This window comes from Anabas testudineus, chromosome 3 (assembly GCF_900324465.2).
Source record: "Anabas testudineus chromosome 3, fAnaTes1.2, whole genome shotgun sequence".
Taxonomy (NCBI): domain Eukaryota; kingdom Metazoa; phylum Chordata; class Actinopteri; order Anabantiformes; family Anabantidae; genus Anabas; species Anabas testudineus.
This window is the reverse complement of record NC_046612.1, coordinates 21,642,629-21,667,130: the sequence shown is the minus strand read 5'-3', so window position 1 is coordinate 21,667,130 and position 24,502 is coordinate 21,642,629. Positions and strand designations below refer to the sequence as shown.

The 24,502-nt window shown below is 41.2% G+C and overlaps 2 protein-coding genes across 3 annotated transcripts; one reads left to right on the top strand and one right to left on the bottom strand.

Annotated features, from left to right (window-relative positions):
* Positions 1-1,358: 1,358 nt before the first annotated feature.
* ulk3 (unc-51 like kinase 3) lies at positions 1,359-14,656 on the bottom strand. 2 transcript variants are annotated; one of them, XM_026377961.2, is made up of 17 exons: positions 14,548-14,656; positions 13,609-13,752; positions 13,179-13,319; positions 12,901-13,021; positions 12,540-12,635; positions 12,096-12,239; positions 11,082-11,164; positions 9,770-9,925; positions 9,487-9,592; positions 9,312-9,352; positions 9,022-9,124; positions 8,691-8,755; positions 8,320-8,398; positions 6,681-6,721; positions 4,524-4,571; positions 4,262-4,325; positions 1,359-2,526 (listed from the first exon to the last, which is right to left on the bottom strand). In XM_026377961.2, the coding sequence occupies exons 2-17, from the start codon at positions 13,711-13,713 to the stop codon at positions 2,510-2,512; spliced, it is 1,410 nt and encodes a 469-aa protein (XP_026233746.1). In that variant the 5' UTR covers positions 13,714-13,752; positions 14,548-14,656; the 3' UTR covers positions 1,359-2,509. The 2 variants fall into 2 exon arrangements, with proteins under 2 accessions (XP_026233746.1, XP_026233747.1); XM_026377962.2 differs by having other exon boundaries at positions 13,609-13,747; positions 14,548-14,652.
* Positions 14,657-15,075: 419 nt separating this feature from the next.
* On the top strand, positions 15,076-24,126 carry tars3 (threonyl-tRNA synthetase 3). The gene is made up of 19 exons (XM_026377960.1): positions 15,076-15,419; positions 15,697-15,777; positions 15,941-16,128; positions 16,347-16,470; positions 16,585-16,709; positions 17,024-17,141; positions 17,397-17,461; positions 17,586-17,664; positions 17,845-17,991; positions 19,278-19,376; positions 20,355-20,521; positions 20,636-20,798; positions 20,960-21,097; positions 21,524-21,601; positions 21,697-21,797; positions 22,149-22,253; positions 22,712-22,784; positions 22,877-22,991; positions 23,614-24,126. Exons 1-19 carry the CDS (start codon positions 15,099-15,101, stop codon positions 23,760-23,762), a joined length of 2,436 nt encoding a protein of 811 aa, XP_026233745.1. The 5' UTR covers positions 15,076-15,098; the 3' UTR covers positions 23,763-24,126.
* The last annotated feature ends 376 nt before the right edge of the window (positions 24,127-24,502 follow it).

Below are 24,502 nucleotides of genomic sequence, written 5' to 3'. Positions count from 1 at the left end.
CCTCAGTGCTCCAAAGAGGGAGTGACCCGGGGATTTAGGAGGCTCTTGTCTCTCATAGGTACAATGTTCCATTCATGATAGCCCTCGAGCCACAGTGAATAGCTGACCTGCTTTCTGGTTCCAGTGCAGAGGGTGCTGCAGTCAAGGACACGCAGTTTGTTCAGGCCTAGAACACAGAGACCCCTCTTTACAGGTGAGGCTGATGCCAATTCGACCCGATCACATTCTCTGTTATCAAAAGACAATAAAAAGAAGCAGAGCCTGGTGAGGGAATGGACAGTAATTAGTGCTGTTGGAGCTTCAGTGAAATGGAGGCCAATTAAAAGCCACAATTCCACATGTCGTGGTTAGGGAGAGGACATAAGGGAGGGTCTTGGAGGATGAGGTGGCGGGTTAAGTTTTCCATCTCAGAGTCTTCTTTCTGGGTTGCATTACTGTGAGGCTATTCTACAAATGTTTGGGGCAATATTTAATTGGCAGTACTCCCAGAAACAAACAACAAAGCAAGCGCAAGGGTCAAAATTGCATCCAAAGTTTTCCTGGCAGCAACATGCTCATGTCACGATTAAAGCAGGGAAGCCGAGCCAACACCACGGGCATCGTTAGCCAATTGGAGCCCCCTCCACAGCACAGCCACAAATGAAGCACCCGGTGGTTCTCCAAGCTGTTGCTCCAGGACTCAGAGGACCATGTTGCTCTCTGTTCAAGCTATGCAGTCGGGGAGTGATTTACACCTGGTATGCCAGGTGAAGAGGATTAACCAGATGGTGGAGCAGAAAACAAACACTACTCTGAGTCACAGTCAGATTTGAAAACCACACTCAGTATTTCACTGCTTTTAAGGAGGACGTGATGGTTTTTCCAAAGAGTGTTTTCAGTCAGTATTTTAAAGGAGATCTCCAGCTAGAATTAGTATTGCACTTCCGTAAGTCTGAGGGACCTTTGTGGTTTGAATGGAAACCACAGAGGCCGAAATCTCCAGACAGCTGGACAGTGTTGTTCATCAGATGTGGTCCCTGCAAACACCCTTATTTTTAAAGCTCCATAACTTTGCAACACAGCTTTCCTGTTATAAATGTACTGAGATAACCCTGGAGTTTCCTATTAAATAATCTTTTTGAATCATTAATTTTAGCCTATGTTTCATACTTTAAACATAGAATACTCAAATGTCCTCGCTTTCCCTCTCCTCCTCCGGTGGACACGAGCCAGCTGTTTCTGTAAAGCGGCCTTACAGATGCTGATGATGGCGAGGGACCAGCAGCATTTCTCCCACGATGGCACATAAATCTTTACGGACGAGCGTTTTCCCTTGTGCTGTTGACAAAACATCTAAAGAAGTTACCGACAACAGAGACTTCAGAGATTGTCATTTTATTTTCCATTCAATAAATACATTATAAAACCACAGCTGTATAAACATTCAAACGAAAAGGTAAAACGACACAGCGGTGTGAAAATCTTTCCAGCACACATATTTCTACTTTTCTTATTTGACTCCTGATTCAGGTGTTTTCTACAGTCGCCTTAAAACTTGTGTTAACAAACTAAAGCTCCCTTTTGGAGCATTCAAGCACTTTACCCGGTCTGAAATGAAAATGGTCCATGACGACCTACAACGGCGAGGATTAGCAGTCTGCCACTGATGTTTTACAGTTTTACACAGGCAAAGTTCTGTGCATGAGTGTCACAAATCACCGTATCCCTCAAATACCTGGCCAGTGCCAAACCTAGGGAAAAGCAAGTCTAGTGTAAATACAGCAGAGGCTGCACCTCTCCAGTTTTCCCTCATAGTGGTGGAGAAGGCTCCATCAGTGGAGAGAGCATGGTGAGCTTGTGGTTGACCCACAGTAAAGGCAGTGGGAAAAGGAGGGGGAGCGAGGGAGTATGTGCATGTTTGCAGAGGTCTCAATATAAATACAATTCAAAACAGTTCAGATACTTCTTAATGCCACAGTTGCTGTGTTGCTTGTACGTTCAGCTTTTCACAGTTTATAGGCGTGCGCTAAAATAAATGCTTCACTATCAGATTCACTCGTTCGTTATGACACTAAGGTACCGTCAAACTAGCTGTCCAGCATTTACATGTCAACAGCGTGTCAGGAGGAGGCGATTTGAGGCTAAACAGTGCAACGACACAGTGTAGAGAGAAGGGAACGATATTTCATATTCACCAGTGTGTAAAGCCAAAATTCAAAAGCTGCTTCATTTTACTTTAATATTTTTACAGTATTTTACCAGTTAAGGATTTATTCTTTCCTCTTAAAGAATAAACAAACATTCCCTTTGTAATAAATCTTCATGTAGAACAGCTTTCCAGCAACACTCAAAATATTGACCCCGCTTGACTGAAAAATCCCAACCAGACACTTTGTTTATTATGAGGTGTGACGCAGGTTTGATTTGGTCCGAGCAGAAACCTGCTAAGGCGAAAGCTCCGTGTCCAACCTGAACAGTGACAGGCCGCTCCGTGGGGTGTCCCAGCTGGTTCCTGTGGTGGTTGTCACGCTTACTGCAAACAGCAGGCTGGGAGGACAAGACAGGATTGATATTAGGTTCAACATTTTCAACATTATAACACATTTACAATTTTAAATTTCCTACATTTGAAATAAGGAAACATTGACTCAATGGCACCTGTAACCACAACAGTTATTCACAAAGAGTCAGTTTCCGTCATGTTTATAAAAAAACCTGTTGTTCCTTAGTTTTTAAAAGTTAAATACCAACTATTTATGTTCATTTCTAGTGTTACTGTGTACATTACACGATGAAAGAAGTATTCTTCTATTATTTCTGGTATTCTACTTTCTCTCAAGCTGCTCAGCTGCTGCCTGAGACGCATTAACATAATGTTTACAATAAATAAATATGATGGCAGCAGCTAAATATGTTCAGATTATTTTGGACAAAACATACAGTATAGAGCCATGGAAATACATCTGCTCTGAATTTGGATTCCTTAGCCACTGATCATCCAGGTGATGTCAATTTTAAGTCTGTGAATGTTTAGTGTCCTGTGCTTTTAGTGGGGCTCATTGTCACAGGATCACTGACACACTGCCTGCAGCTTAATGCTGGATATGTGCATCTTCTGAGGGTTTTAATGTGATGGTGCTCAGCAAAGCTTTGCTGCTTGTTTTGGTGTAGCGTCAGGTCACCAGATAGACTTGGGCGTTGCTGCAACCCTCTCTACTACAGCTGCTGTTGGTTCATTGCCAGCTAGTATGGCTGACTCACGTGGTTTATTAAAATAACAGCAGCAGAATAAGAAGCCACGTTCTTCATGAAACTTGAGCAGCCCTTAGAGTCATTGGTGCCCTTCCCCCATTATTTTTTCCATAATTCTCCAGGAATTTGTTACAGAGAAGAGGATATTGTCAAGACCTACCAAATACCAGGTAGGTAGAAACTGTATAGGCTCCAGTGATGTAAATATAAGCTCATTTACAGTTTGAAGTTAGGATGCAAGATAAAAAATTCAAGTTGTTCTGGATGATTCCAAAATTAGTAGTTCAATTGGTAACAGATGACGGTGTCATGATTTGGTATCATGTATCAAAGGTCGTGTCTCACAGCCTGCAGTACATAATACTGTGAACATTCAGAGACTCCAGGGAAATATGTAAAGGCCAAGGGCAGAAACTACTGTTGAATGTGCCAGACCTATGACCCCTCAGGCGGCGCTGCATAGGAAACAGTCGTAGTACCGTGGTGAAAGTTTCCACACGGGATCACAAGTATTTTAGAAAACTGGTGTCACTTAACAGTCCACCACTGCATCCAGAAATGTAACCTCAACTTCTACTACTACTGCAACGGCTGGGCAGAGATGAAGTACACTGAATGAGGTTAAGAACTGAAGACACTGTACATGTACTCTAAAAATGTAACAAAGCTTTGAATGCGAGTACGTGAAAGGAACGTGTGTACACGTGTGTGCCGATGCTGCCTCTGGTGTTTGCGTGTTTCACTTTCACAAGGTGGACTTTACAAGAGGGCAGAGGACAGAGTGGCCCAGGGCTGCGCTGAAATGAAATCAAAGAACCAGACAGTCCTGCAGGGTGGCCGGCACAGCAAGAGAATGGCTCATATTTTACAAGTGGAGCGCCCTTCACTGAAAGGACATTTCATTAGAACTTGAGGCGGTTATTCTTCACTTAACACCCCCAGCTTAAAATACCAAACCTCCCTATAGTCACCAATCAGCAGGACTGCCCACACAGAAAACCAGAGGAACACAACAGGAGCAGGAACTTACAGCTCCTGACAGAGTCTACAAGAGATTCCCGATCCAGAGACACGTCTCTCTGAGTCTCCTGCATCTGTAATATACGTATATACACAAGTAATTACTCAAAACAGACAAATAGCAAAACATGCACAAATAAATACAGACATGACAATTAAATGGTTTATGACCATCTATTAATATCCATTAATGAACATCACTATCACCATTATTTGAAATAATAATCAATGCATTTAGTAGTGTGAGATGAAAACAAGGTATATCTGCTTACCCTGATATGCTTTTTCAGATATTCAGCTCTCGTCATCAAGCTTTTAATCTGATGAGATATAAAAAAACAGCTCATGTCAATTAGAGTTTTCAACCCTAACCCTAACACCAGTGTTTTGTATAATACTGACGATTCTGGACTGGAAACAAAACAACATTAAAACGTGCATTTCCATCTAGTGCCATCATCATACTCATTTTATTTTATTTTATCTATTTAATTTTTATTCTATTTGATGATTCTCTCCAAAATTACTTTTACTTTCCAGATTTGCTCATTTACTGTGGACTGATGCATCTTTGTGTTACCATGAACACACTTTAAGATGCATGCAGACAAAAACCCCATGTTCAAATCAGGTTAAACTGATCAGCTCTGCCGATCTGCTTCACGCTCCTTCTGTTATTTTATTGAAAACATTTCATATGGTACACATGTGCAAGTAGTAACCGCTGCCATCGTATCCTCGAGGGTGTTCTTTAGTGTGGTAATCAGTCTTCTGGTAATGATGAAGTTTCCTGGCTGCATCTCATACCTAGTTGTATCACCATTATGTCATAGTATACAGCAATCCCGCTTGAGTATTTCTGCAGTAACATCAGAAGGTTGTAATGACGGGAGACTTGATTTGACGGCTTGAATAATGTCTCGTTGAAACACTAATATGTTGTGATTCTGACCACAGGTTTTTAGTATCTAGCCCTGACCCCAGCCTTATGTAGCCACAGTGCTTTAATCACTGTTCCTTTAATCACCAAGCACAACAAATGTGAAAGGCAAGGTATATGGGACATATCAATAACTTGCAGAGTACCGTGGTACTTACACTAAAACACAGGCTGCATGAGAGGACCTCATGTATGTTCACGCATAATGACACTGTATCAACATGCGCTAGCAAGATTAAAGCTGTGGCTCACATGCGAGATGTCAGGATATTGAATTGTGGCTTTGGAAGGCTAAAGTGTGCTCTTCAGTAGATATGAACACACATGGACACCAGTCTTTGCAGCACATGTTGACTTTTTCTGGTTCTCACATACACACATGCTTTCCATCTAATCCCCCCACACCGCCTCCTTAATGCTGCGTTAGATTATTACAGCCGCATCTGAATTTACTTAAGACGAGCACCCATAAAACTTCAAATAGGGAGGTCTATGAGGCCCACTCAAACCCCCATTCCCCTTTCGGGGCTTGTTGGCAAAATACAGTTGTCTGTTGTAGGTTTAGTTACTGACTAAACAATGTACAAAAACAAAAGAGCTTATAGCACTAATGGCAGACATGCACAAGTATTTGTGAAAGAGGGACATTAATACTAGTATTTGGGGTTCCTGAAAGTCACAGACAACAGCTTCAATGGACCATCAACATTTGGCCTTTATATGTTCATGTTGGTACTAAAAATTATGCCATTTAGTCTGTGTGAAAGCTCCTATTAATGAAACAAAGACATGTTTGTGCTTCAGCAACACTTATTGCATTTGGTTAAGTTACAGTAACGAGTAACTAATTTGAGTCCACTTTAATTCAAGTAAGAGAAGTGTTCGCAGTGGGGATCAGCATTTAGTCTTGAATTTAAACGTGCAATAATTGATTTGAAATAAGATTCTTATTCACAGAGACACACATTAGCAGTCACTTTCCTACATTCACTCTCTTTTTAGCTCTTTGTTTATTTTTCACAAGCTTCACAGGGAAATAACGGGATCTTCAGATGCTAAACCCTCCATTATGTTCACCAGTTAGCAAACCTTGACCTCTGTTTGTTGCAGTAAAAAACAGTAAAGTTGAAGGCAAACCACAATTTATCTAAATGACATTATGTCGCTTGGTAGAGCTGAAGGGAACAACCTCTGTTTGCCACAATAGGTGACTCTTTTTAAATACAAGAGGTCATGTACAGCTATGTATCCAGTTGTGAAAGAGACCATAAGGCTAAGAACTATAACTATGGAACAGTACTATAGATGATAGATTATGTTGTTTAGCCTCTGTAACAGAAAACTAACACAGTATGTAACTATAGAAAAGAGGGTCATGGGTCATGTGATGCTCTCAGAGCTTCGTGATCAGCTGAGGGCTCGTCGTGATGTGACACATGATTGTCCATACCCTCAGCACTGAACCAGGAGCTCTTCTTCACCCACTCACCTCACTGTGGAGCAGCTCTCTCTTGCGGCCCTGGGGCTCAGCTGGCACACAAAGTAAGAAAAAGAAAAGGAGAATAATGAGAAAATGGGAGGATGGCCAGAGAGTCCACTACCTAATCACCTTGTTTGTTCAGGAACGGGTCAACTCTTTCTATTTCGTTAGTCTGTAGACTGGGGGCTCCAGGGAGGAAATGATCCTAATGGAAACCAGTGGAGGGGAGTGACAGAGAGGGAGAAGGGAGAGGGGAAAAGGAGGAGGAGGGCAGTCTGGTGGTGAGGCATGTTGGGAAGCAGTGCAACAAAGAACTCCTAGCTAAACAAAGAACCAATGTTTTCTCTCCACATTCCCCCTGGTGGTGTCGGCTGTGCCACACAGCAAAGCTTCGTCACACTGGAGAGGGAAGCTGGTTAGGATGGCATGGGGTTTATCTGGACTGGTTTGATCCACTGACAAGATTCGTGTTCTCACAGACACAGCTAATAAAAACTTCTCACATATAAATGTAATTGTTTTTTGTAAACAGCTCATTCAGCTATAAACTACTCAGCATGTGTGCATAAAAGTGACACCATCTATCAGCCTAACACTAGGCCTCTAACAATCGGGAATGCAGACATGTTCCTATTAATTAACACAATCCACCGCCATCACTGGATAATCCAGTCCAAAGAGTCCCTGCAATTTGAGGTCTTAAACTTGCAAAGTCCCCGTACATGTGTAATCCGGACTCGTTGAATGTGTGGTTGACCACTGATCAAAATAAGCTGCCAATAGGATTACGATTTTATGAATAAATATTCAACAAAGAATAAAGATCTAAATGTTTATATATGTATGAAACTTGTTATGAATAATTATTTTTTATTATGAGGACCTACTGGATGAAATTAAGATGAGACTAGCTACATGGTTAGGGTTCGATTTTTTGTTTGTTTCCAGTGTGTAATAACACAAAGAAATGAAGTGGGCTATCTAAATGGAAAGCAGATGGCAGGGCTCTCATACCACACACAGGGTGCTGGCACTGGTACTCATCCCGGCTCAAAGCCACATCTGGATCACTCTATTCCACCTCTTCCATTAGGCCAATCTTCCAGTTGAGCTCATGAGACCAGCCTAATGGACGCCAGGCCACATAGAAAACACTGGAGCCTCTTCTGTAGATGCTCTGTCTGTCTGTCTGTCTGTCGCTTGTTACATGTCTCTATCTTTCTCCAAATCTATTGCTTTACTCCATCTCTCTCTTGATAGTTTGTCTTTAACTCTAAATAATTTTCTCCCAGTTATTTTTCTCTCTCCAAGATGTTTTTATATTCAACTCTCTAAAGTCTTCTCCTTCTGTTACAAATTCGTATCCAGTTAAAAGTATCTTTTTGTGCAGCTATTTCCGGAGCTTTATTTTTTTTTAGAATTAAATGTGGGCACACACCAACACACAGACACTCCTATATGAGGTGATGGGGAAAGTATTGTATGTAGTTTGCTGGACTATTAGTGTGGAAATGTCTTAGTCAGTCACCAACTAATGCCAAGGTATCATTTACATGTTGTGCTCGTGTAGAGTGGCTCAGTAGTAAATGGCAGGAACGGTCAGGAGCAGAGCCAAAGAGAAACGTTGAAATGAAAAGAGTTTATCTACCTGCTAATGCCAACAGTAGCTCTCCTAAGCACTGCTGGTACACGTCCAGGGCCTCATGATCATCCAATCCACTCTCTTCCTATAAGAAGATAAAAAACACAATGCTTTTAAACACACTACAGAGGCACATGATGCTTGTAGAATTCAACCAACTCATTACTGACACTGCCAGACTGTTAGTGTTACAACATTTCATTATTTATTTATTAAAGTTCACTCTTAATTGTTTTAGTCTGTTAACAGCAGAGTTGTACAAATTTAAAATCTTAACACTTGTAACAAAACACCTGACAAGGTTGGTTGATTTGTACTGTGGTGATTCATTTTTTCAGTTATAGCAGTGACATCATCAAACTATTTCCCATTATCACCTTAGCAATGGCAGTAGAGGCCATGTCCAAAGCAGCCAACAGTCGAGGTTGATTTCGAGACATTTCTGAAACAGAAAACACTACGTTAAACAGTGCTGTGTGTCAGACTAAATGTACCAGTATTAACAATATGTATCACTGAACTGCATACTCTAACTAAAAGACAGCACCTCTATTATGCAGCTGACAAACATTTCTTGCATACAGCAGGTTCATGTAACAATACTCTATTACCCACATTGTTTACCAGAACTTACAGACAGCACCTGGCCTGACGGGACTAAAGCCCACATGTAGCGGCGCTGCCTCTGCACTGAGCTGTGTTTCTTACCTCGGAGTATATCCCTGGAGGTCTGGGCCTCTTCAAAGCTCAGTCTGTTGTCAGAGTCCACCAGGGCTTTCAGCTCCTCGGCTCTGGACACATACTGGCTGACCTGCGGGAAGTCCTCTTGAATTCACTAAACTTAATAATGTCAACCACGCCATATGCTCTCCATTCACACCATATGGTATTCATAGGGAAGAACTAATTCCCACTGACAGCCACTGGAGCGTAAAAAAAAAAAGACTAACAGAAAATAGAAAGTATTCCGAATGGGAATGGGCTGTTTTCAGGCTTACCTTCTGCCTGAGGGCATCTTTACGTTGCCTGTCCGTCTCGACTGGAGAGGGTGGACAGAACAAACATTTTGCTTTCACATTTAGTAACTTTACATTGCCATGTTTGTTGTGGTGGGACAAAGGCAGTGCATTGTTTAAGCCACACACAGGATATGAGAGTGAATGTTGTTCTTACAGTGAATAGCAGGGACAAAGTGCTCAAGGGCACTGCAGTACAGAGACAGAGCAGCAGACCTTTCCCCCTCCTGGTCTTTCTGAACAGCCTGCAGGACCAGCTCTTTCTGAAAAGAGGAAATAGGAACTGGCCTGAATACATATTCATAGCTTATGTATACAGATTCATGCGTGAAAGCATGTGGGATAGGCATGAATACAACCCTACTATACACTTATTTATGGTCACCTAGAGTAGACACACACATAGCAGGACATACTTCCCTTTTTTCTTATTCTCTTACCGCTTTCACTAGGCTCTTTGCACTTGGCATGTGCTCCAAATCCACAAAGGGGTGGGTGAAGAACTCTGCAAAGGTGATCCGGGCATCTGGATTTCTCTCCAGCAGCCGCAAAAGAAGGTCCCTGCAGTCCTTGGATACCCTGGCCCCAGGAGGGAGCTGAAACACAAAACGTGACCTTATTATGTTGCACTTAGTCCACAGGACCGTCCACAGGAAAAGGACAGCAAATTGTTGCCAAACACCTTCTTGTCTCACGTTGCTACTTTCTGTCAAAAGATGACCTTAAAGCTCTCCATGTGAATCCCCGGGTAATAGACCATACTCTAATGTTTTTCCGAGCCTAGTGTTTAACACAGGAATTCAAGTGTTTTGAAAACCCCTCCATCATTTAAAAATGTACAGTTCTCTTTCATTGATGCAATGGTAATGAAACTGCAGCGAGCAAATCAGGAAGGAGACACAACTACAACTTTGTTTCATGAGAACCGATGACATTAGAAACTCTTGTTTGATGAATTTAAACATCCAAAAAAACAGTAAAGATATGATTTACCGGTAGAAACTAGTGGATATACAGTACAACCAGTATGTTTCTCAAGCAGTCATACTTGAATACATTATACCCGCTTGTTTTATGGCCGTATTTGCAAACAAGTAAAGGCGTTTCCATTCATTTCTAATACAGATTGTTCCTTTAAATGCTGGAGGTTACTGGAGAGGAGCATCAAGTAAGATCTCATTTAAGCTAGATGACTACTCCCTATGCAAGACAAGGATACAGTGTTGAAGTTTGCCATCTGGTGGTTTTATAGCCAATGTTCACAAATAACATCTGAAAAAAAAAACCCAATAGTTTCATGGGATTTGTTTTGATTATACTGCTACAGAGGCAAGGTTGTAACCTGATCTCATTATGGTTCATACAGCTTTCCAAGTGGGACAACAGCATTCTAACATTTTGCCTGTTATTCATGACCCAATTCCCATTCTGATTATATGTGTGTATTTAGAAAAGCTGAGTCAATGTTGACGCCAGCGTGCTGGAGGAGTGCAGTGTTATTTTAACTAAATGAAATATTTACTTGAGGTCATACTTTGGCTTTGGTTACAGGAGCAAAGTGAAATCTGGCCATTTTCACAAATCATATCTTATTATGGTCATTCACTGGTTATATCCCATATTTGTCATTTGTGTGTGCATTCACCAAAATATGTAACAGAGCAGCAGAAGCAGTGACTCCTTTTCTCAGGAGGATAACTAACTGTCTTTGTCCAGTGTGCACATTCATTAACACATTTTATGTTCACTTACCTCAATGGGTTGGTTACTTCGGATCTTCTCCTCTAATTCAGAGTAAGACCTTGATGCAAATGGTGCTCGCCCAAACAGCGCCTCTATATGCACACAGACAACGTTGAGTAGAATATTGTATAAAAATAATCACTAGTCATTACACACATGTCCCAGATTAAGTTTGTTTCAGGTAAAAGATTCTTCTGTGGAGTTTTCTTGTTTAAAGAAAAAAACCCATCTTTTTTTAAAACATCATTCACTGTACATCTTTGTGCCATTGCTACCCTTCATCTTTCCTGCCTGACCTGCTAAACATCTTGGCATGTTACTGCACCTTGAAGATCGGCAAACTGGAACACATTGAGTGTGAGCATCACCTGTGTGTGTGCATGAGATAAACAAAACACAGTTCCACAGCTAAAGGTCGAAAACTCCACCGAGAATCTTTCAACTGAACCCGAACAATGCTGGACTTTAGTTGGGCACTCTCTTAGCAAATTACAACCTATTCTATTTGGCTTATGAACTCCATACAGTACACCAGGAGTGGCCAGTCCTGGACCTTAAGGGGCCACTGCCCTGCGTGTTTTCCTGCCCTACCCACTGCTGATGACCTGGATCAGGTGTATTCAGCCAATCAGAAGCTGTAAGTGCAGAGACATTTGGAAAACAACACGAGTAGTGGCCCTCAAGGCCCAGGATTGGCCCCCCCTTCAGTATACTATTACTGCACAATTACTGTACCACTGAAAAGGGCGACAAACGAGGCTGCCATTTTATGATTAATGGTGCAATTGTTTTTGTGACCTACTGAGCATGCTCTTTCCAGCCTGCAGGGCCAGTGAACTGATTAGCCTTTTACTGCTGGAAAAAAAAGGGGCACGCTGGAAATTATTAATGGATAGTCATGTTATTTCAAACAGCAGACTCCATCCCTGGGAATTTTTTTAAATTGTAATGCTACTTGCACTGCATCTTCAGAAAAAATAAGTGTAATCTTAACAACTTACTTTTATTCAGCCAGATACTCACCATAGAGAATTACTCCCACTGACCAAAGATCCACCCTGGAGTCATACTGGCGTCGGCACACCATTTCAGGAGCCATGTAAAGAGGAGATCCTCTCAGGACACTCTGCTCATCCCATGGTGACATGTACTGGGCAAATCCAAAGTCTGCGAGCAATTACAATGTAAAAGCATGTTCAACGTGAGATATTCCAGTGGATACAACCACCCTAAAACTGCCTTAAACGCTATCTTTACAAACTTAAATGTTTATAATGCAAAAGTGTGTAAAAAGTTGTTTAATGCCACAACACTCAATACAATTTAAGAAATCTTGATTAGATGGTAATATAACCTGAATAAGCTTGCTGTGTAAATATAACAATATACAAAAGTGAATAATAGTGATAGTATGACACACAGTGATGTTATGTACTGGTGTGAAAGTGTGAACAGGCATGACGTCACCTGCTAGTTTGAGGACAGAGCCACTGAGCAGAATATTTTGAGGTTTCAAGTCGAGATGTGAGATGTTTCGCTCATTAAGAAACTGGAGGGCGCAGGCTGACACACACAAAACACACACACACACACAGATAACACAATGAGGAAAAACACAGTAAGCCCACACTGAGGATCCAGTCTATAATATGCATTAATATGTCATGTTATGATATTTGTCCCACAAAAGTGATTTATCTCATTCAATTAAAAAAAAAAATGCTATGCAGATATGCTGAGAATTCCTGAATTTTTTTTTGTCTCTACCAAGTCAAAGTCAGAATAAAAGAGAAAATATATCTGCAAAAATATTTTAATCGTGACTCACCAATCTGCTGCAGGAAGCGTCGAGCAACCCTCTCGGGCAAAATCCTGCGACTGCGGATGAAGCGAGAGAGATCTCCACCGGAACACCATTCCAGGATTAAATAAATATTATCAGCATCCCACTAAAGGAAGAAAAAAAACATTCAGACATAAACTTTTCCACTCTTTTGGGTTGTTTTTGTTTAGTCTTTGGTACAGATTATCACTATTGCTAGGAGATTTGTATTTTTAATACATCCCATGCGTAAGCTAGAACAAATCTAAAACACACAAGCTTACCTGAAAGTCTTTGAGCTGAACTATATGAGGGTGACGTACAGTTTTGAGGATTTCAATCTCAGTGAGCAGGTTTTCCGTAGATGCCTTGTTTAGAGTCTTCTTACCAACCACCTTCACTGCCACCACCTCTCGACTGTCTCCCTACATCATCACAGTCAGCAAATAGATTTTCTCAATTTTCACTTTTAACCACATAACTAGAGTGTGCTTAGAAATAGTGGTAAGTAAAAGGGAGTAGTGATAGTACACTTAGGAACGGTTAGTAATTGTCCCACTGATTTGGATATCATCATTTTTTTAATAGGGGGAGTGAAATCAAGTAAAGTACAGAGGCCTTCAGTGCTGAACTACTGAGTCAAACCTTTAATACAAAATTTAGATGTAAGTTGTAATAGAGTTTAATCCTTATGTGATGTTTCCACAAACTCACCTTTCTGTAGGCCTTATACACTGTAGCATAGGTCCCACTGCCCAGCCGCTCAGTGAGGATGAACTCGGCCAGTTTTGGGGGAGCAAAGCTGGATGTTGAGGCCATGCTGCATCAGCAACATCAAATTTCCCAAGGACACCTGGGCTGGAACGAAGGATCAATACGGTATTGATACCAGACAGATTGTTTTATTTCTATACCAGTTGTTTCAAAGTGGTCTGTCAGTTTCAATTTAGCTTCAGTTTTCATACAACTGTGCATCACTGAACTTATAGACCAAATAAAAAGAAATATTGACCTTTTACTTTACTTTTCTATTCTGCTTTTGTTTCACTCTCAGATAATTATAACTTTTCTCTATTCTAGATAAATACTCCGATCTACAGCTTTCTGCGTTGAGGTCAGGATCAGCTGCAGGACCTTGCACCTGTTGGTAACAGGACGGGGTTCATTTATAAAAGCTTCTTCATGAGCGAAACCCCGTTAACATCACCAGTTAAATATGTATGTGGATTACCCACAATGCAGCGGTTCACGCTGCTTCGTGTCGTATAACTACGATTCTGGGAAATAAAAAAACTTTCGCAAACATCAATGTTTACTAGAGCTTTGTACTGTGAATATATGCCGAAACTTTAGACTAGCTCGTGAAAGCTCTTTAACTCTTTTCTCTTGAACATTTTCAGCCATGAAAAGCAAAGAAGTCGTAAACAGCAGGTTTAACTAACTGGATTTGGTGTGCTGGTCTCTCGGTATGAAGTTCTGTTAGCTTGCTAATGTAGCACCTGCTATTCGGGTGAATGTACATTTCACGTTAGCTAACTTGTGTGTATAACTACTGTGATGTTAGCTACCCTTAGCCAGGAACAAAACTGAACAGATTACGTCTTTCCGCGTCCGTTCAGAAGTTTTTAATAGATGTGCAAAGGTGACACTTACCTGCAGGCGAACACGGGCTCCACACATGTATGACAGATGAATGTTTACATTGAAGACACAGGTTTGGTCACAAGCTGCACTGCAGTTATCAGCTGACATGAAAATGCATTAGGAAATATGTTACTGCCTCCTAGCCTCGGTCCTCCGTTACTGCAAATATTAGAGGAGAAGATTGGGACTGTAGATGACACACGGCAGTAGAAGTGTATTAACTTATACATAACCTGACTGGACTTACTGTTTGGATCATAAGGACTCAGATTCAGCAGAATAATAAGAATAAGCAGCAGACATAGTTAAAGTCCAGTCTAATTAGGGATCTATATAACAGACTAGATCTGAGATAAGCAGTGATGCGTCCAGACTGTATATCTTTTGTTAACTGTAGCTATACTATCAGAGTAAAGTCGATATGGACCAAAGGATAACGCAAAACTAACAAAATAAAATTATTATTTTATTATTAAGCTTGAGTAACCAATTAACGAGGCTTTTATTGTGTAAGAACTCTCACCGGAAGTTAGCTGTCGTTGCACCGTGGTCATTTAAAGATGGCGGAGTGCTTGGCTGCACGTTTAGCCGCCCAGGAGGAGCAAATTCAGCTCCTGTCCAGGGAAATCTTCGCTCTTCGGGACGGTTTAACCCGGGGTATAGACGCCGCTGATGCCGCGGTCGTCTCTCCAGAGTTGGAGAGCCTGCGGACCGAGAATGAGAAGCTCAGGTACCGGCTGCTGCACCTCCGCCGGGGTCTGCAGGCGGAGCTGGAGATGGAGGAGGCGCAGGACAAGAGGCAACAAGGAGCTAAATGCAGCAAAGCCCCGGGGAAAAACACCAGCAACGAGCAGCAGACAAATAACCGAGCTGGCAATAAGGTAGTAATAGACACAGGGGACAGTAAAGGCTACTGCGTTAGTTGAAATGTCTTCATATGTAATGTGAGGAGGGAGGGAGTAGTGCCAGTGCGGCCCTGTGTCCACTGAAGCCACATGACAGACTGGCCCACGTCTTATCCAGAAATAGATCCTCAGCTCAGTGCCATTCAGTGTGCACCCTTTGAAAAACATGTGCACTGGCATTAATACAAGGCACACAAAGGCACGGTGATAAGAGCTTATTGTAACACACACACACACCTCTGTTTGCTAACAGGTGGCCACCCAGGAAACCAAACGAGGTGACAGCAGCAAGAAGAAGCAGGATAGAGGGCCAGAAAATGGAAGTTTGAAAGAGGTGATTATTACAGGACCAGCTATCCCGCTCCCATACTCATTTGTTGTACCAAAAATGTGCCACATTTCGTTTTTCAGAAGCGACACACTATTACATACATGCTTACAGCCCCTGCTTTTCACTGTCACTTTTTCTTCACTTTGCCATTTGTTTTCTGCTGTAGCTGAAGCCCAGTCCTGCGTACATAGCAGAGCGCCTCACTCTCTACGACGTGCTGAAGAAGGAGAATGATGCCCTGCTGGCAAAGAAGGCTGCAGACAGCAAGCCCATCACTGTGGAGCTGCCAGATGGGCGAAAGGTGGCAGGCAAGGCGTGGATCACCACACCGTACCAGTTGGCTTGCGACATCAGGTTAGTGTTTATACAGCTGGCCGTGATCCTGTAGTGTTCACTCTACAACTGCCAGTACATCTGTTTCCTATTTCGAATGATAAAATACAGTATACAACGTATAAATGTAGTATTCAAGCAGTCACTTTACTCTCAGATGTAACTTTAATTTCATCATAATGGAAGAAATCAAGCTGTTAAATGTGGATGAGGCCCCTATTTTGCACTCGGTCTCTCAGCCAGGGTTTGGCTGACAATGCTGTGATTTCTCGGGTGAATGGGGAGCTTTGGGACCTGGACAGACCTCTTGAGAAAGACTGCTCTCTTGAGATCTTGAGATTTGACAATGAAGATGCTCAAGCGGTGAGTACACAGAACAGTAAAAATCAAATGGCATATTTCTAATGTTTTGCTAATACAATTTGACAAAACCTTTCATTTGAAAATGTAATATATTGGTCTTGTCTCTTGTCCTAGGTTTATTGGCATTCCAGTGCGCATATCTTAGGGGAGGCAATGGAGCACTTTTATGGGGGTTGCCTATGCTATGGGCCCCCCATAGAGAATGGCTTCTACTATGACATGTACCTGGATGGTCAGAAGTGAGCAAGTATTTTCCCTATCAGTGTTCTTGCACAGATTTGCTCATGTAGAGTATGTGATTTTATTTTTCTTAGAGAGTTTGAAGTCTTCTGGATATTACAGGATTTTGATAATGTTACATTCTATGTCTGTGTCTTTCACTGCTTGTTAAGTAACTGCTGATGACTCTACGTTGTTGGACTAAAATTGTTTTCTTTAAACTTACTTACTTACAGACAGTAATCGTGTTGAGAGTGATAATAATTAGGAATAATTAATTAGGAACATCGTGACGCTAAACCATGAGCACTTAATAAACGGAACCTGTTTCCAGGACAGTATCCAGCACTGAGTTTGGGGACCTGGAGACTTTGTGCAAGGCTGTGATAAAGGAAAAACAGCCCTTTGAGAGGCTTGAGATCAGCAAGGAAACACTGCTGAAGATGTTTAAGGTAAGGAAGAGAGCACTTATATCCACTCACAGTTTGGGATTCTGTATTCAGGAGAGAAAAACATACACAGAGAACAAGTCTGGGGACTTTTGTTGTATGTCACACTCTGTCTCTCTCTGGCTCTCTCATGTTAACTGGAAAAAAGGGCTTAAAATGATAAAAAAGAAAAGAAAAATGATGTTAACATCAGCACTGTTTACACAAAAAAGCCACAGAAACGGTTCTTAAATAACCTAAAGTTTTTGTACTTTCCAGTACAACAAATTCAAGTGCCGCATTCTGAATGAGAAAGTCACCACCCCCACTACGACAGTCTACAGGTGAGTTGGTGATATTGATGTGATTGCGTTAATGACAAGAAATATAAACTGGATCTTTTTACCTCATGACTGTTTCTTATGTGATATTTGTGCTTTTCTCTGACTGTGTGAATCCTTTGTTTAGATGTGGGCCCTTGATTGACTTGTGCAGAGGTCCTCACGTGAGACACACAGGCAAGATCAAGACCATGAAAATCTACAAAGTAGGTGGAAAATACACCAAAAGTAAAAATTCTGACCAACATTTTAACCAGTTTATAAAGGGCCTTAAAGACACATTAACTCAAAAATCCTAATCTTGTATTGGTGGAGCCCTAGAATGAAAAACAAACCCTAAGTTAAGTGTAATATAACCACTTTAACGTTTCTGAATCTGTCATCAGAACTCCTCCACGTACTGGGAGGGCCGCTCCGACATGGAAACACTACAGAGGATCTACGGGATTTCCTTCCCAGACTCAAAGATGCTGAAAGAGTGGGAACGTTTTCAGGAAGAGGCTAAGAACAGAGACCATCGCAAGATCGGCAAAGTGAGTCACTGTAGGCACGTCGTGTTCACAAGCCCACACAGCTGGCTGACACTTCAACCTGGAGTCTGAAACCATTTCAAAGTTAATTTTGATTCGTAATTATATAACAGGATGACTGATACAACTCTTTTGAGGTTTCTGAGTGAGTTTTTCTTTTACAGACTTTAGCTTTGTTATTGTATAAATGTAGTGGAACCAAGAGCAGTCACCAAAAAAGGAGGGAAAATGAGCATTGAGATATTGTACAGTTATCTTTCTGTTTTAAGTGGAATTATCAAATATTAAAGGCAGAAACATCTATCTTAAATCATCTTTATTAACGTGCTATGTTTGAACAGACAAACCTTCAGTCAGTTATACTGGATCATGTTCATTATCCTGCTGGTAACATATCCTGTCTGCTGCTGCCACTTTACACCAGCAGAGGGCACTGTGTTTCTTTGCACACTTTTGCACACTGAAGACATCTGTGATTCATCTGAGCACCCCAGCTGGTCTCCCAGCATGAGAGACACAGACGGCAGCACCTCAATCAGCACTGATTACAACACGGTTCCATATTAAACCCGAGAGTCAAGATATTGCTGTCATAGCCATTTGGAGGGAGGTGACAAAGGCGGCATGTCGTTTTAAAGATGGTGCTCTGTGGCATGATCCCAGGAAGACCGTGTGCACTGCGCATCGTGGAAGCACATTTTGAAAACCTCTAGATGCAGTCCATTTGTATCCCAGCAGGTGCACCAGCAGGGATGCAGTTGTGTCGATTTTTAAAAAATAGATCAAACACATTATACCTCACCAGTTTCAGTTCGGTTTTATTAAAGGAAGTGTGTGCATATAAAGAGGTCTGAAGAAAGCAGGATTACTAGTGAAACCAGGCTTATTTTGGCAGTGAAAGCTTTATATGGGAGCTTTAAATTAAAATACTAGAAAAAGCCTTTTAGACAAACTGGTGTTATGGGGAGGCACGTTATAGACCCATGCACAAGGTGACAATTTGTATTAATACTGTTCAACATTCAAGGTTGTCACCTACTGGACCTGTTGACACTTGGATTGAACTTTAGTTTTTTTTTTTTTTTTTAGTCAGGTCCTTCTTCATGCATACAAGGGAACAAATTGTCTTGACACCAACCCATTGAGTCACTGATAGGTAATCTGCTGTGTGAAGACTGGATAACACCCTGCCGTGCATGTAAGAGTTTCTTGCTGGATGTACCTGTAGATGAGTAGGTTATGTGAAGTCATTTAAAAAGTTTTTTTTTTTTTTTTTGTCTGCTTCACAGGATCAGGAGCTGTTCTTCTTCCATGATCTTAGCCCTGGCAGTTGTTTCTTCATGCCACGTGGAGCCTACATCTACAACACACTCACTGAGTTCATCAGGGTAGGAGCTGTGACCAAATGTCTGCCAGTGCCTATTCTACATTCATCGCTGGTTGGATGGAGAATTCAGTTTATGCTGTTATCAAACTGATGCAAATCATATATTTTTTTAAACAGTAATTGAGATCTTAACACATATTTTACCTGAACTGATTTGTAGTAGTACTAATATGTTTCACTTTAAAGATGAACTAGTGTTTGGGCCACAGAATTCCCAAATGTGGAAATTAATTCAATCAATGAATCGGTTAAGAGCAGAACATGGTTTGCCTAAGGTTAAGCAAACTTCAGATTCATTTAAACTCCTTTGCCAAGTTCAGTGTCTGCACGGGAACTTGTCTCTGTGACGTATTTGCAGAGAAGTGTTGACATGTTGAAGACTTTCACAGCCCACACCAACACACCGGACATAGCCAAGAAGGACTCGCATACATTACACAGAAATGGTGCAAAATCATTATCGCGTCACTTCAGCCTATTATCACTGTGTGTTTAAAAAGTAGTGGTGTTATGCAGTTCCTTCTATAACTTATCATTAAACAGTTAACTAAGAGAACTTGCAGTTCTCTGCTCACATTTATAGCTTTGCATAATGGCTTCTTGACAGTTGTCACTCAGGCATCTTCATTCAGGTTTTGGAGCTCCTCTGCTAAATCATACTTGAGCGGTTCAGGAAAAGGAAAGAAAAACTGAGCATGGATAACCACTTACAGCACCTTCCTGTCTTTTTCACAGTCATAGTTCCACAAATTAGCAATTGAAATCTTTCCATTTACAGTGGTATTCTACTGTCCTAAATCTGGGCATAGCTTGTCTGGATCTGAAATGTTCTGTTTGACGAACATGTGAATAAATGTAATCCGCAGCTTCCTTTGTTTGTTGCTACAGCTCTTATTTATTTGTGCCAAAAGTCATGATTCAGCTTTGTCCAAAGTACCTGTGTGTTTAGCTTGTTTGTGTGGTTTTGTTGTTTTTCTAGGATGAGTACTGGAGAAGAGGTTTTCAGGAAGTGGCCTCCCCCAACATCTATAACAGCAAACTGTGGGAGACCTCTGGTCACTGGCAACACTACAGTGAAAACATGTTCTCCTTCCCTGTGGAAGAAGACATCTTTGCTCTCAAGCCAATGAACTGCCCTGGGCACTGGTAAATATAGACCATTCGGAGCAGAAACATCATATGCTGTAAAATCAAGCAGTATATGCAGTCATTCTTTACAGTATTGGATTCCCCCACTCTCTCTCTGTTTTCTCTTTTTAGTCTGATGTTCAGCCACAGGCCTCGATCATGGAGGGAGCTTCCTCTGAGGCTGGCAGATTTCGGGGTCCTCCACAGGAATGAGCTGTCAGGAACACTAACCGGGTTGACCAGAGTACGGCGCTTCCAGCAAGATGACGCTCACATTTTCTGCACAATGGATCAGGTAACCACATCAGGAGCTTCTTGGACAATAAAAAAAAAAAAAAAAAATCAGTTTTATGTTTGGCTCTTTTGAATATGTGAAAAACAGTTTTGAAAAACAAGTACCTACTTATTATGAGTCATACTCTAAGTTCTAAATCTTTTTTCTTTTTTTGCCTACAGATCGAGTCAGAGATGAAGGGCTGTCTGGACTTCCTCCGCTGCGTGTACGATGTGTTTGGTTTCTCCTTCCAGCTTCACCTTTCCACTCGTCCAGAAAAGTATCTGGGTGACATTGCTGTGTGGAACCAGGCCGAGAAGGTAAACTGTGAAAGTAGCTCTGATCTATGGTGAAAAGTTAGCTCCACTTACTTCCTGAATTCCAAGCTGAAGATCTGACTTTACTTATTAAGAATTAATGACTTATTTGGCTGGAACTCTAAATAAAATTCAGAGACTTTGCCACAGCTGGCTCTGTGGATGTAAGAGAGAGTTTCTTGGCAAGTGACCATACATCTTATTGAGTCACAGTGAAGCATTTCTGTAGGTGATGTGTTGTAAGGAAAACACATGGCTCGTCAGTTTGACTAGAGTAGAAATGAGTTAGGCAGTGTGAAGCGTAGACTGAACTCTCTGCCCTTTGATTAAATTGTGTACGTCAGTAGGACTTGGCCTGCCACACAGTAATTAGTTTTCATTGTTCACATTTAAATTATGTTAATCTGATCTGTGCCTGGTGTTTGACAGCAACTGGAGAACAGCCTGAATGAGTTTGGGGAGCCATGGAAACTCAACCCTGGTGATGGTGCTTTTTATGGACCCAAGGTCAGAATATTTTCTAGTGTCTCCTGCCAGATGCAAAATCGGATTCACTCTGTGAGGTCTGAAAAAGGGCTGTAATTATTTCTGCACTGTTGCAGATTGACATCAAGATCAAAGATGCAATTGGACGTTACCACCAGTGTGCAACCATTCAGCTGGACTTCCAGCTACCTATCCGCTTCAACTTGACCTTTGTGGGGTGAGTCACCTAATGAAAACACAGAGTCCATGTGGCTTTACTGCAGCAAGGATTTTGCTAATCCCTCCTGAATAAGATGTCTCAGCTTGCGCACTGTGTTCCATGGTATTGTGCATTTTAAGAGGTAAAGATTTGTACAATTGACTTCACTGAGCAGGTGATAGGCTCATTTATCACCTCACAAGACATGCAGACAATAATGTACATCTATTCTATTTGAATATTATTTATGGAAAGTGAAGAATATAGAGGTATAAAGATAAGTACTGATTGACATTCAGTTTCATATACAACGTGCATAGTGACACATTTCACAGAAGGGCTTAATGTCTGTGATGCAATGTCTTACAGGAAGGACGGGGATGACAAAGCCCGACCAGTCATCATCCATCGTGCCATCTTGGGCTCAGTAGAGAGGATGATCGCCATTCTAACAGAGAACTACGCAGGGAAATGGTGAATTGGTTTCTGGCTACGCCTTCATTTTAGGGCTTGAATTAAAATGTTTTTATTAAATTACAACAATGAAAACCATATTTCCTCATGCTAATGTGCCCCACTGCTTTGCACTGTCTCATAGCCACACTGATGTTTTAACAGATAAATCGCATCTCTTGAAACAGAAACACTTTTTTGATAGCACTTTGCTTTGATGTTTTTTGTCCTTGACTTAGATTTTGTTTGCTTGCCTTGATTCCCACTTGTAAGTTGCTTTGAATAAGAGCGTCTGCTAAATCTAGATATGTAAATGTAAATCAGATGGTCTTCGTTTTAAATGATATGCCAGTGCCATCATTTCAATACCAGAAACATTTCACTCAGTAATTCCTTTTCTGTTGTAATGGTTTTCTTGTTAAACAAGTAAATCAATGTGTGAAGTTGGTTTGATTTTTGCTTGTCTCTCCCTCTACAAGGCCTCTGTGGCTGTCTCCACGTCAGGTGATGGTGGTGCCTGTCAACCCATCCTGTGAGGATTATGCCAAGAGGGTATGTAAATGCAGACGCTAATTGTTTGTCATTTTGAGCTACAGGATGCTTGTGAACAATTCATATTAATGCATTGTATTTTTATCTGTCAGGTGTGTAAGCAGTTCACAGAAGCTGGTTTCATGGCAGATTCCGACCTGGACTCTGGCTGTCTTCTTAATAAGAAAATCCGAAACGCTCAGCTGGCCCAATATAATTTTATTCTTGGTAAGGAAATCTACTTTCCATATATACACTAATATAAGAACTTACTGACCACAGACTGTCGAGCAGTCTAGCCCCATTTTGCTGCACTTACATTTCCTTACGATTACTTCAAAAGTGCATTTACTCCCACACAATATACTGTTATTGTATAATATATTTTAAATTGTTAAAACTGTGTACTTCCCTAGTAATGCCACTTGAAGGATTAGGCAAAAAAGACCATCTAAATTGTTACCAATGTATCAACCCATTCTCTAAAGTCATGCATATTTAAAATGATCTCAAATAGTTTAAGAATGCCTTTTGGGGTTGTGGGAAAAATCCACCTTCAGTTACAACTATACAGTCATAAAATTTTTAAATATGACACAATGATTTAAAATGATAAATGAGCTCATAAATGAGAAACTGCTACAGATTGATCATTTGAACTTCAAGGTTGTGAGTAGACTTGGCTTAAGACTAAAAATTAGTCGAAATAAACATTCTTAATCGGCTGAATGTAAAACAAATGGACCAAGCTGGCTAACCACCCACAGTTGCGGGGAATGTGTTAGGGTAGCTGTGTGTGTGTGTGTGTTTGGTGTGACTTGGCCAATGTCAAGCTGTTTTGTCTTGGCAGTGGTCGGAGAAAAGGAGAAGATGACTAACGGTGTCAATGTGCGCACGAGGGACAACAAGGTCCATGGAGAACTGTCAGTGGCCGAGGTGCTGGCTCGCCTGACCCTACTCAAACAGTCCCGCTGTCAAAACGCTGAAGAGGAGTTCTAATTGAGACGATGAACAAAGCAGACTCTCACATTTAAATACCTCAGTCTTAGAGGTCCAGCTACATGAGAAGTAAAGGGAGCAATGATGACAGACATAAAACTGGTACCGGAAAAGTGTAGTACATAAAGAAGAAGATGAACTGATATTCTGTAGTGGTAATGAAAGAAGAATCGTAGAACAGGACAGGTTTTTGTATGTGGTGTTGGTGTCCAAGCATGTGGAAGTGATTTGTGTCTATCTGAAAGGAAGTTATTGGATGGTTTATGTAAACTATGTGTTTGTCATAATGAACGTCGTGTAAATTTGGCACAGACTTATTTTCCCAAAGGTCTGCTTCCATGGGCAACACTAGAAATAAAATAAATATACTAAATGAATGTTTTGGTCTTTCACTTTCATAACAGACCTTATTAAGAATTTGCTTTCTTTCTCTGGTCATTTTGTGGAGCCATACTGCATCCCAGAAATGTCATGTTTGAGTTTACTCATTCCAAAGAAATCACATAAAACTAAGCAAATGCTTTTAGCAAGTTTTTTTTCAGTGGGAGCAGTAATTGTCTTTATCAGAAGACCCCATCTGTCACATAGCATGTAAAGACAGATCAGGAACCCACAAGAGTCGGGCAGTGAAAATCCATTTCTCCAGTGTTTCTCCTTGTACGAGTGCTATGGGGCTAATGAGAGCACAACACCCAGACCTAGAAATAGCTGATTAAATGTTAAATTGTGAAATTAGAGAT